At 45.4% G+C, this 13,203-nt stretch overlaps 2 protein-coding genes across 2 annotated transcripts; both read left to right on the plus strand.

Moving 5' to 3' along the window:
* Positions 1-4,372: 4,372 nt before the first annotated feature.
* Positions 4,373-5,330, plus strand: LOC125533871 (uncharacterized). The gene is made up of 2 exons (XM_048697201.2): positions 4,373-4,603; positions 4,791-5,330. The coding sequence occupies exons 1-2, from the start codon at positions 4,392-4,394 to the stop codon at positions 5,059-5,061; spliced, it is 483 nt and encodes a 160-aa protein (XP_048553158.1). The 5' UTR covers positions 4,373-4,391; the 3' UTR covers positions 5,062-5,330.
* A 3,280-nt stretch (positions 5,331-8,610) lies between these two features.
* On the plus strand, positions 8,611-12,657 carry LOC147986406 (uncharacterized). The gene is made up of 5 exons (XM_087541996.1): positions 8,611-8,654; positions 10,455-11,038; positions 11,114-11,209; positions 12,216-12,564; positions 12,621-12,657. The coding sequence occupies exons 1-5, from the start codon at positions 8,611-8,613 to the stop codon at positions 12,655-12,657; spliced, it is 1,110 nt and encodes a 369-aa protein (XP_087398122.1).
* Positions 12,658-13,203: the final 546 nt, after the last annotated feature.

Consider the following 13,203-nt stretch of genomic DNA (forward strand, 5'->3'; position numbering starts at 1 on the left):
AGGTCAAATTCTTCCCCCATGTGCTCATCCCACGTCGTACACCTGTTCTATTCCACAGTTGTAAGAGTTCTTCAACTAATGGCCTTAGGTACAGATCAATGTCGTTGCCGGGTTGCTTAGGGCCTTGGATGAGCACTGGCATCATAATGAACTTCCGCTTCATGCACAATCAAGGAGGAAGGTTATACAAACATAGAGTCACAGGCCAGGTGCTATGGTTGCTGCTCTGCTCCCCAAAAGGATTAATGCCATCTGCGCTTAGACCAAACCATACGTTCCTTGCGTCATCTGCAAACTCCTTCCCGTACTTTCTTTCGATTTTTCTCCATTGCGACCCGTCAGCGGGTACTCTCAACTTTCCGTCTTTCTTACGGTCTTCTCTGTGCCATCGCATCGCCTTGGCATGGTCTTTGTTTTGGAACAAACGTTTCAACCGTGGTATTATAGGAGCATACCACATCACCTTGGCAGGGATCTTCTTCCTGGGACGCTCGCCCTCGACATCACCAGGGTCATCGCGACTGATCTTATAGCGCAATGCACCGCATACCGGGCAAGCGTTCAAATCCTCGTACTCACCGCGGTAGAGGATGCAATCATTAGGGCATGCATGTATCTTCTGCACCTCTAACCCTAGAGGGCAGACAACCTTCTTTGCTTCGTACGTACTCTCGGGCAATTCGTTGTCCTTTGGAAGCATATTCTTTATCATTACCAGCAACTTTCCAAATCCCTTGTCAGATACACCATTCTTTGCCTTCCAGTGTAGCAATTCCAGTGTGGTGCCCAGCTTTTTCTTGTCACCTACGCAATTTGGGTACAACAATTTTTTGTGATCCTCTAACATGCGCTGCAACTTCTTCTTCTCCAAATCACTTGCGCAGTTTCTCTTTGCATCGGCAATGGCCTGACCTAGATCATCAACGGGCTCATCCGATGCCTCTTCTTCAGCTTCTTCCCGCGTTGCTGGCTCAGCTTCTTCCTGCATTACTGGCTCAACTTCTTCCCTCATTGTTGTATCGTCGTATTCAGGGAACCCATGGCTAGGATAGCAGTCGTCGTCCTCTTCTTCTTCATTGTCTTCCATCATAACCCTTCTTTCTCCATGCTTGGTCCAAACATTATAGTGAGGCATGAAACCTGACTCAAACAGGTGGACGTGAATGGTTCTTGACGTAGAGTAATTGTGGCCATTCTTACAGCCAGCACATGGACAAGGCATAAAACCATCCGCCCGCTTGTTTGCCTCAGCCGCAAGCAGAAAAGTATGCACGCCATTAATGAACTCGGGAGAGCATCGGTCATCGTACATCCATTGCCGGCTCATCTTCAATACACAGCACCGAAAACACCAAATTAATACAATACATAAAGTTCATACAACACTTAAATGCAACAAACAAATAACTCTCTAACTAAAGAATTTAAATGCAACAACAAATGCGATCAAGATCGCAACTAAGGTAACAATTGATCCAACAGCATAATGATACCAAGCCTCACTATGAATGGCATATTTTCTAATCTTTCTAATCTTCAAGCATATTTTATCCATCTTAATCTTGTGATCATCGACGACATCGGCAACATGCAACTCCAATTCCATCTTCTCCCCCTCAATTCTTTTCAATTTTTCTTTCAAATCCTCGTTTTCTCTTTCAACTAAATTTAACCTCTCGTCAATATGGTCGGTTGGAATTTCTGGTTCAACTACCTCCTACATACAAATATCTATGTCAGCTTGATGGGCATAATTTATCATAAACATGAAATGCAACAAATAGTTTTAAAAGAGAATATACCACATCCAAATCATAACAAGGGCGAGGGCCGACGGGGACGGATATCAAAACCATGGCACTATGTATAACAAACAACGTACGGGTAAGATAATTATACGAGTAACTATATATCCAAATCACACAAACATCAATTTTTTATATAAAATTTCATAAACAAGAGGCTCACCACAAGGTGGTGCCGACGACGGGACGGTGCGGGCGATCGACGGTGGTTACGACGGAGATTTAGAAGGCACTAAGTAAACCACACCTACATATGCAAACTAAGTGTTATTTTGACCTCAATTTGCATATAAATCAAATACTACCACATATAATTCCTCCCAAATTACTAAAACCCACAATTAATCACTATATAAACCAATGCAGGAGCTAATCTAGCAATGAGAGATGAAAGGACAAAGTTGCCAACCTTTGTGATCATTCGAATGGATGGGGGCCTGCAAATCTTGACAAATTTGGGGCAAATTTTGTGATGAACTCGAAAGGAAGAAGGGAAGAACAGAGGAGAGGGAGAGGGGAAAGGGGGAAGAACAGAGTGCTGGTGGACGAAGGGTTTATATAGGACGACCTTTAGTACCGGTTCCAAGGTGCTGGAGGGGTCCCACTCTGACAACATCCTGCCACCACTCTCATTAGTACCGGTTCATGGCACGAACCGGTGCTAAAGGTTCGCCACGAATCGGTATTAAAGAGCTCCTCCCGCCTAGCCGTTGGAACCGGCACTAATGGACACATTAGTGCCGGTTCTGTTACAAACCGGGACTAATGTGTCGCACATTTGACCCTTTTTCTACTAGTGATGCTATGTTTAATGTTTGGTTAAAGGATTTCAATAAGAATGAAAAGAACTTTGTAGTTGCTGGGATTTCTGCTATATTTTGGACAATTTGAAAATTAAGAAATGGTTTTTTTATAGCAACAAGGTTATCATGTTATTATGTGGGGAATAAGAAAAGTTGTGAAGATCGCTGGAGAGGTCTTACAAGATACACTTGGCTGGAGGATGATCAACATGATTACTGCTGGATGAAGAGTGAGTCCGTCTTCCAGGCTGAACCTTTTAAGATGTCATCGGCTGTTTATCTCATTATCTCTCTGCACTTTTTGTTTAGTTGCTTGTTTTGAACTGCTGTCCGTTAATCCATATCCCGGGGATCCGGATTGTGGACTCCTAGGGTGATGGAGCCTGGGGTCTGGTTACCTCGTGGGTTAGACTGGCCATAGTAGGAGTAACATCATTAGTAACATCACATTTTTCAAAATAATTTTACTTATGTGGCACATATTTAATAATAAAAAAGATGATGATGATAACTTAGCTAGTTACTGTAACATCACACATACTAAGACAATATGAGTCTATAGGATAATAAATGAATCATAACATGTCAACACACATATGTTACTACCCACTGTGGGGTAGTAACATAGCCTAGTAAAATATGGTGTTACTAGTCTAAGTTACTCCCCATTGTGACTAGTCTTATCGGCATGCTAGTTAATACCCTTTTTGTGATCTGTGCGGGCAGGTGAGGCTAGCTCATGCTACCCACGTAGATCATACATCGTCAATCTTCTTTGCTTTATGTTGGTCCCGGTAGATGTAAGGCATTGTGGTTTCTTCTAACAGAAATCGAAGAGAAAGTTCTCTTTATCCAAAAAAAAAACATGCAGGAGCTATTTTTTGACACAGACGCATACACTTATATATACACTCATATTTATAAATGCACACAAGCACACCCTATCCTCGTGAGGACCTCCGAGAGACTGAGTCGACACAGACACCTTCGTAGACCGTAGTCGACGGAAGGTCTTTTCCCACTGAATGCACGTCACCTGAATGCCTGAAATAAATCTAATAAATGCGAGCACGGGCGTCTAGGAGTTGAATCCTGGTGAGCTAAGATAGCAATGACCTCCTACCCATCCAACCGAACCTTGCTTCGCAAGCAAGTAGGAGCTAGTAGCAAATAGGCTAGCTAAATTTGTTTCGGTCGAAATCCAGTTGGGACTTTCGTGAAAGCGTCACCATAGAACCGACTTATTTGCGGGGAAAGGACACCTAAAATGCGTACGTGCACGGTTCATCTATACAACAACACGGACTAGCTGGCAGCTTAGGCAATCAGAGTACACGCAGTGTCCACTAGTAATTGTACGTTTCATTTCACATGCCAATCAATCGTTCGGCAGTTTCTTGCCGCTTTTCGCGCCTACTAGTAGTAAAACTGGAAGGACGTCGACCCGGAGACATTCATGTGTAGCTTCAGCGCACCCAGCATCCGTTTCTTTGCAACTGGATTTGGCTAGAAGTTTTTCTCGGCGTCTTGAATCTGGATCCTGGAGCGGTGGCAAGCACTGGTGCCCGCATATGCATGCATGCACCGACTCGGGTAGATCTATCTAGCCAATTCACCGTGCAATAAGATTTCTTTTATATGTGCTGCCGTGCGTTGTTTGAGATGGATGTGTACTGTCTGGTCGCCGGGTTAAGGTTGTCGTGTGCGCCCCCCTTCCTCCGCCTCTCCACCTTTCTCTCTCGTATTTAATACGCCTCGGGCCCTCTTCAGCCCTCACCCCTACATGTCCACCCCTCTCCCCTCCCTCCTCCCACCCAGCCCATCTTCTGTCCCTGGTAGACATTCCTTCCTGATCTTGCCTCGCTCTTGTGCTACCTCCACATCTCATCTCCCCATGGACGGCGGCGCCGCCACCGTCTGCTCCATGTGCGGGGACATCGGCTTCCCCGACAAGCTCTTCCGGTGCGCGCGCTGCCGCTACCGCTTCCAGCACTCGTAAGTATTCCTCCACTGCCCACACCATCCGTCCATCTCTTCTTCTTCCTCCGCCCCTTCTTGATATGAATGGATGAGGAACTCTCATGGATGAGGGAACAAACACTAGCTAGTATATGTATGTTTTCTAGCTAATCTTGCAGTAGTAGTAGTACATCTTTCTCATATATGCGGTGCTTGCATGCAGCTATTGCACGAACTACTACGGCGACGGGGCACCGGCCTCAGCCGGGGCCGACATGTGCGACTGGTGCCTCGGCGACGTCTCCGGGAAGGCCAGGAGGAGCGCGTCTACATCCGGGAAGCAGCAGGCCTCCGTCTGCCAGGATTCGGCCACGACGGGCTACTCCGGCAGGATCGACAAGGCGGCAACCGGCGGCGACCAGGAGAGCGGGCGGCGAGGGTCGACCAAGGTGGGAGGCCGCAGGTACAAGCTGCTCAAGGACGTCCTGTGTTAGAAACTAGTTTTAGGCGCCATCTTGCAGGCCTGATCGAGCATGACCGATAAGTAAGACCAGCTAGTTATGAGGAGTTAGCTTGTAGCCAAGGTCGGTAGTTATATTAGTTTGATCGATGTGCATATATGAGTATTGTATATGTTTGTTTGCTTATGTGTTACTTAGGAGTAAGCATCTGCTCGCTTATAGTAAGTACTCTGGCTTGGCAAACCTTATCTTATGCTGTTTGTGTGGCCACAGTTTATCTAGCACGTACTCTCTTGTTCTCTTGTGCCGGTAATCTTTCGTTTGTTCATATTGGATGCATGCTTACATACTCCTAATTGGTTTTTTCTACCGCATGTTACGTGATTACTTTGCTGTCCTCTTCTCAACTCTGTTCTTCAAACACTCGTGCATCGTGCATGAATCGAGTGGTAATGACAACGAAGTCGCCGTACGTTGCGTACATATGGGGAATTAAGGATGCCATAGCAATACCTTGCATCTCTAGGAGTCTAGGTACTAGCACGCATGGTGCGTGCATGCATGCATGCATGCACTAGCTGCTGTTCCCGGCCGTACACGCATGTACCAGTGATTTCCCGAACCCAAGGCCGTGGGAGAGGCCGGCCGGAGGCCGGAGCTAGGTAGCACGCTGCATGCTGCCAAGGCGATCGAGCCGGCCGGCCAGCCACGGCCAGGGTCGATGCATGTAGCAGTCAACGAGTCGTACCGGGCAGGACCGGCCGGTGGAAGTGGCCGACAAACCCATGCGTGCTCCCCTCCACTTGCATGCGCTGCTAGGTTAATTATCCCGCGCCTCTGCGTGCATGGCTGCCTAGCTAGCTCGGTCGTTAATTAGCCTCCAAATCTACACCTGATAATAAGTTAAATAAAAGAGATAGAGATATGCAGTGGCTGACAGGTTTCTATGCCACTCTCAGTCTTCTCCTCCTTTTATACGTACTAATCTTGTTCGATTTGCTCGTGATGCCCTGTCCACGTCGATCGATTCGATGGTACGCGTATAAGATTCAGATCTCTTCACACAGTAAAACTAAACGTACCTATATATGGCATGGCCCATCTTCAGGAAAAGGTGATTCTTTTTCCAGTTAAGCCGGCCTCAGCTGTTAAGACCGGGAATTAATAGTGCGCACTACGTAGACGAGCACACACGTACAGCTGTGCTCGCCGGCCCACGGTACCAATGCTGCCGACCCTACCGTGCATGTGTGAACCTGGTTCTTTTTAGGTGTCATGTAGCAAGAAAGACCGGACATTGCATTGTGGCCTAGCTAGCTAGGTTTCTTTCCACTCGTCTTCTTTCGTGGGCCTTAAGCTAGCTTTCTTGCGACAGCTATAACCTATAAGCCATTGTAGCACGCATCCAGCTAACCACTTACTACATTCAGCATACCACTCAGATCCTACTTAGTAGTCGATCAGCATGCACATTACACAGTTGCACACAAGTATTAAGCTGGCCGTGATATGCTTCCATACTATTCGTGCCGCTAGATATTTCTTGATGGTGCACTATACATATACTCCTATATAGGAGGCCTCTATATGTAGCCTGTGATCAGTTTGAGCAGATAAGCTGTGGAACACTGAAAAGGTATTGCATTGAAGAGAATTGAATCGACTGCATGTTCTACTAGTTTCTACTACTAGCTCCTGCTCTACTAGCCTATAGAGGCAGTACTCCACTCCCATGGAGAGAGAGAGCTATGCATGCATGGAGATGGAGGTGAGGTGTGTCCTTGACAACAAAGGTGGCACGATCACATGCATGCATGCATGCTCATTTAATGTGTGACCATTCGAGATACTGTATTTCCTTGCGGCTAGCGTTCCGGGGTTGATGTTCCCGTATTTTTTTGTTGATGTTTTGCTGTCCTGCACCTGCCATGCACGTAGCCTATGTATAGGTAAGCTTAGCGCAGCTAGGTGCATTATTTGAGTACTCGCATTATTTGCTTTCAGCTGACACGTGACCAGTGACAGGGACTGTGAGTATTGATGGAGTAGTTGGTGCTGCTGAACTTTCAGCCGAGAATGGCACACTCACTAGGTAGTTGCATTTACCTGAGTAATTCGATTCCGTCAGTAATTTACGGCAAAGATAGTAGGAGACAGTTAACCTGCTTGGTCAATTTGATACACTATTAGTTAAGCTGTATACAGTATAGAGCAGGTCAACCGAGATACACCCATATGTCATATGTGGCCTTTTTTAGCAGGGAAAGTATATCGATTAGTAGCTTGTTGATAAGCATGACTGCAAGATCGTACTCTCATGTGTCTAATCTTCGTGTGGATAAGAAAGACCTCGAGTCATCGTCAACCTGGGACTTAGCTCTGGGTTTTGAGACGGGGCCACTTTCTGAAAAGCTAGCGCCGTACAGCTATTACAGCAATGCAGTGTACGGCTCTAGCTACCTTCGATCTGGTGGAAGGTGTATTCTGTCTTGTTGCTTTGCTTGGAGCATTGGAGTAGTTGTAGAGTACTAGTACTACGTACCTCCAGCTGGATTTAAATACCGTGAACGGACGCAGCTAGGTAGCTCCAGCTCCAGTATATCCGGATTCTTTTCTAGAATGGGTATATCCGCATTTTACTTCACGTCCTTTACCTTTCTTCCCCAGCGTTTAGCGTATGTTCTCAAGGCGCCCGTCTGTCTCCTGCATGTTCTGGACCTCAGAAAAATTACCCATTCTAGGCGTCCTACATTAGTTTACAGAGAAAGTATGTGTGTATCATCATCAGATTATTTGTTACAAGATTGATATGTTGGCAGTCTGCCATGTATAACATCCCATACATATATCTTCATTTTAGATAAAAAATTCAAGGTAATTTTAGATAAGTTAATATGTCTTCCTGCAAAGAAAGATAAAGCAAATATGTTTAAGAGACAAAACATGGGTTATCCATCAGAGGATGCTCAATTCCGCACATTGTACAAACCACGACACTCAAAGACGAAGAATGAGACACATGAAAGAAAGTGTCAAATATAAAGTCAAGAATAGCCACAAAGGAAAGAGGCCAAAATTAAGGTGAAGCCCACTAAGCCCCGTGCCCCATACGTCGTGAAAATTGACAAATCTGGCCCTTTTCTAAAACTTTAACACAAAATGAACCTTTAAAACAAGTTCAGAAAATGGTCCATTTGCATGACATCTGTTCCTGGGATGCCATGATAGATAGCATGACGCCTGGGGCTGCGGCACCATGCAAGAGAGCACGACGCCCTGGGACGTGGCGCCATGCTATCTAGCATGGCACTCCATGTTAGGTTGATCTCCTCCCGATCGAGCCCAACGGCTCGACGGGTCCTTGACTCGCGCCCTCGGGGGCGCCCAACCAAATCATGGTCGGTGGGCCCCTGTGACCCGCCCTACATAAACAGAGGTGGGGGGGCGAGGCATGTTTCACGAGGTTAATCGCTGCCACAATCCTTACCGACACTCCCTTCCGATCTAGGGTTAGCGCGGCGCTCACGGGAAGCACAACACCGCCGCCATCTCTGTCCACATCGCCGCCGTCACCACACCACCATGGCCGGCGCTGGATCGAGCTCATCCGCACCCAAAGAAGGTAGGTTCCCCGGATCTAGTAGGCTACTCCGATCTAAGGCCTATCAATGGTTTCAGAGCCAGATCGGGCTAGGTGATTTTGGTACAGAGAAGAAGAAAAAAAGAAAAAGAAAAAAGGGAAAAGAAAAGGAGATCCCGTCCCCAAGAACCCTAATCAGAGGGCAAAGGAAAGTTCACCGGCAGAGGGCCTCGGGCCTCGCCGACAAAGTGCGCCGCCACTTCAGCCGCGCCGTTCCTCTCGATCCCCACACGCATCGGCAAGCCGAGGTGCGGGGAAGAAGAACACAGCCTCCCAAGGGGGCAAAAGGCACCACCACCGCACCGCTTGACGGCGGCGCACTCTACATCGGGAGCTCGCACACACCGGCAAGGGGGGCAGAGGAGGCACCACTGCTTCACGACGTCTTTGTCCTCGGTGACACAGAGAGGAGGCGGTGGTGGATGGGGGAAAGAATGAGAAAGGGAAAAGGAGAGCACAGCGCGGCATGGAGCAGTGGCCCTCGCCGCCGTTGCCAGCGGCCGGAGTAGCCGACCAGGGCGCTGCCCCTTTTTCCCCGACAGGAGAGGAACAAAAAGAAGAAGGGAAAGGGAAGGGAGAGTAGGCGCGCGCGGTGCGGTGGTCTTCGACCCCATCGCCGGCGGCTGGACTGCCCGCAGCCGGTGGCCGCAGTGGCTCCCGACGAAGGAGCCAAAGAGAGCGGCGCGTGTGGGGACGGAATGAACTAGGGTTCGACCTGAGCGGCGAGATGTGGAGTTTTTGCTCAGGCTAGATCCGCTGCTGGCCGTCGGATCGCATCGGACGGCTGCGACCGAAACCCTAGCCCCACGGTGGGCCGCTGGGCGGAAAGTAACTCCAGGCCGGCTTGCTGCGCTTGGGCTGCAACCGCTGGCGGGCGCTGGGCCGGGCCGTTCTCGGCCAGGCGCGACGCGCTTACGCACAGAGCGAGTGCGAGCAGGCCGCGGGCCAACTGCAGTTCTTTTAGTTTTTTTGTTTATTTGTCCAGATTTTCTGGGCAAATTTTTAAATAGTTTTTCTATGCGAAAATTTTGTATAGAAAATAGAAAAGTAAATAGAAAAGTTCTGAAAATGAAAATAGATAATTTTCAGAAAAAGAAATGTTCATGAATTTTTATAAAGAAAATAATAAAGTTCATGAATTTTTTAAGGAAAAGTTTCTGTAAAGAATTAAAAGTTCATGAATATTTTTCCGCTGCGTAAATAATTAATGCTCTTTTACACAGAAAATAAAAGTTTATATAGTTTTAGTTTTTTAAGAGCATGTTAAAGTGATTATTAAAATGAATATGATTATGTTATTTTTTATGACCAACGTTGTTTAATAACATGATCATGTTTTATTATTGAAATTTAAAGGTGCATTTATTTCTAATATTTTGCCCAACAGTAATATAGATTTAATTGCATAGACAATTATATGTTTAATTTGAGCAATGTTAGATTAATGCATATGATTGTTATATTGATGTCACTTAAATTGTGATTTCAGGAGGCTTTCACTTGATGAGTTGCCTAAAAGAAGTTCCGACACTCAGAGGTGACAACCACACTGAGTGGAGGAAGAATTTGAACTGGCATTTGTTTGTGCTGATCTGGACTGGGTTCTGGATGAACCACAGCTGGTCAGACCTACAGAGCCAGTAAGAGAGACTACTGATGATGCTGCTGCAAGGGCTAAAAAGAGGGGGGATTATGCTCCTTTGGAGATGTCCTACATCATAGACAACCAAAAGTGGGTCAATGCAAATAAAAAATGCATGGCCTTTATAAAAAATACAATTGAGAGCACCATTGTGGGCTCCATTGTAGAGTGCACTTCCGCAGGGGAGTTGCTGACAAAGATAAAGAGCCAGTTCACTGGCTCTTCAAAGATATATGCCACCCAGGTGTTAAAACAACTGGTGACAGAACAACACACAGGTGGTGGAATAAGAGAGCACATCCTCAGGATGAGCAATATGGCAGCAAAGTTAAAGCCCATGGATGAGGATCTGGAGATCAAACCAAAGCTCCTGGTCCACCTGGTCATGGCTTCACTGCCAAAGGAGTTTGAAACTTTTCTTGTGAACTACAATATGTCACCTGGAACATGGGACATTGAAAAGACAATTGCAATGTATGTCCAAGAAGAGGACAGACTAAAAGCCTCACATGGTGGTACACTCAACTATGTGAAGGATCACAAGAAAAAGAACTACAATCAAAACAACAAAAGTTCTCCTTCAAAGCCACAAGGAAAAGCTCCCTATCAGCATCAGCGTCAGCAACAGTCTTTCCCAGTGGACAAAGACTCTTGCCTCCACTGTAAGCAGACCGGGCATTACAAGAAAGACTGCCCTGTTTGGCTGAAGTCCTTAATGGAAAAGCAAGGTAACAACATTGTTTCCTTAGTTAATGAATCCTTGTACACACAGTTTTCGAAATCTACTTGGTGGATTGACTTAGGGGCAACTGTTCATGTTGAAGCTGTCGGCGACATCTCCTTGGAGTTAGCTGATGGATTCAAGCTTCTACTTAGAGATGTTCTTTATGTTCCTTCATGTAATAGAAACTTAATTAGTGTTTCATGTTTGGACAAAGAAAATTATGAGTGTTATTTTGGACATGGCAAGTGTGCCATATGGTATAATAATGCTTATGTGGGTAATGCTTTACTACATGATGAGCTTTATTTGTTATCACTTCGTGAAAAAGTGCATTCTGTATGCAATGTGAATGAACATGTTTCCACGTCGAATAAAGAACAAAAGAAAAGAAAGAGAACATTCGACTCATTGAAATTATGGCATTGTCGCTTGGGCCATATTTCGAAGGGAAGAATAGAAAGATTAGTCAAAAGTGAAATTCTTCCACAGTTAGAATTCTCAGACTTAAAACAATGTGTAGATTGCATTAAAGGAAAGTATATAAAACAAATCAAAAAAGGTGCAATCCATAGCACAAGCACACTAGAAATCATCCACACTGACATTTGTGGACCATTTCCGGTGAAAAGTGTGGATGGATATGACTCGTTCATAACATTCACAGATGATTACTCTCGCTATGGTTATATTTATCCAATCAAAGAAAGATCTGAAGTGTTGGATAAATTTAAAATATTCAAAGCGAAGTTGAAAATCAGCATGATAAAAGAATAAAGATAGTAAGGTCCGACCGTGGGGGAGAGTACTACGGTCGGCACACTCCATATGGCCAAGTCCCTGGACCTTTTGCAAAGTTCTTACAGGAGACTGGCGTAGTTGCCCAGTATTCAATGCCGGGTGAACCTCAGCAAAATGGAGTAGCTGAAAGGCGCAATCGTACACTTATGAATATGGTGCGCAGCATGATGAGTTATTCCAACTTGCCATTGGGATTATGGATGGAGGCGCTTAAAACCGCCATTCCCATTCTCAATAGAGTACCAAGCAAGTCGGTGCCCAAAACACCATACGAGCTATGGACAGGAAGGGTGCCCTCCCTACATCACTTCATGGTATGTTTAATCCAAACATTGCAAAGTTAGATCCCAAAATAGTAAGTTGCCACTTCATTGGCTATCCAGACAGATCAAAAGGTTTTCGTTTCTACTGCCCAGACAGATATACAAAGTTTGTAGAAACGAGACATGTAGTCTTCTTTGAGGACGAAATGATGAGGGGGAGCTTGGTAGCTCGGAAAATTGATCTTGAGGAGAAGAGGGTGCATGCACCTAATCCGATGATTCAGGAGCCATTTTTCTCACTACCAGTTGCAACTCCACCCATGACAACTGTGGGAGCAGACCCGGAACCTGTCCGTCAGGAGCCGACTGAACCCGTTGTTGAGCATGAAAGGGAGGTGCAACAGAAAATTTTAGAAGAAGTGCCAAAAGTTGAGGCATGGAATGTGCCAGAAACTGAGGCCCTTAGAAGGTCTACAAGACCAAGAAAGTCAGCTATTTCTACTGACTTTAAAGTTTATAACACAGAAATGGTTCATATGGAAAAAGATCCCACCTTATATGAAGAAGCCATGAGAAGCTCTCATTCATCGAAGTGGATGAAGGCAATGGAAGACGAGATGAAATCGATGAGTTCCAAAGATGTTTGGGACTTAGAGGAAATTCCTAAAGAAGCCAAAACAGTAGGCTGTAAATGGGTCAATAAAATTAAGTATGACTCTAAAGGGAATATAGAAAAGTATAAAGCACGACTCGTGGCAAAAGGATTTACACAAAGAGAAGGGATAGATTACAATGAGACATTTTCTCCCGTCTCATGTAAGGATTCCTTCAGAATCATAATGGCATTAGTTGCTCATTTTGATTTAGAGTTACATCAAATGGATGTTAAAATGACATTTCTGAATGGTGATTTAAAAGAAAATGTCTACATGAAACAGCCTAAGGGTTTTATCATGAAAGGCAAGGAAAATATGGGATGCCGCCTGAAGAAATCCATTTATGGATTAAGACAAGCCTCTCAACAGTGGTACCTAAAGTTTAATCAAATGATTAAAAGTTTTGGATTTAAAGAAAACATTGAGGATAATTGCATTTATGCAAAGTTTAA

This window comes from Triticum urartu, chromosome 2A (assembly GCF_056163025.1).
Source record: "Triticum urartu cultivar PI428250 chromosome 2A, HENAU_Tu73, whole genome shotgun sequence".
Classification (NCBI taxonomy): domain Eukaryota; kingdom Viridiplantae; phylum Streptophyta; class Magnoliopsida; order Poales; family Poaceae; genus Triticum; species Triticum urartu.

Excerpts from the sequence above, each read along its gene's own strand:
- LOC147986406 (XM_087541996.1), top strand. The coding sequence starts at position 8,611 with ATGGCCGGCGCTGGATCGAGCTCATCCGCACCCAAAGAAGGTAG. Across the intron at positions 11,039-11,113 it reads GTCCTTAATGGAAAAGCAAG|GGGCAACTGTTCATGTTGAA; the intron begins GTAACAACATTG and ends GGATTGACTTAG. Across the intron at positions 11,210-12,215 it reads TGTTCTTTATGTTCCTTCAT|ACAGATCAAAAGGTTTTCGT; the intron begins GTAATAGAAACT and ends TTGGCTATCCAG.
- LOC125533871 (XM_048697201.2), top strand. The coding sequence starts at position 4,392 with ATGTCCACCCCTCTCCCCTCCCTCCTCCCACCCAGCCCATCTTCTGTC. Across the intron at positions 4,604-4,790 it reads CGCTACCGCTTCCAGCACTC|CTATTGCACGAACTACTACG; the intron begins GTAAGTATTCCT and ends GCTTGCATGCAG.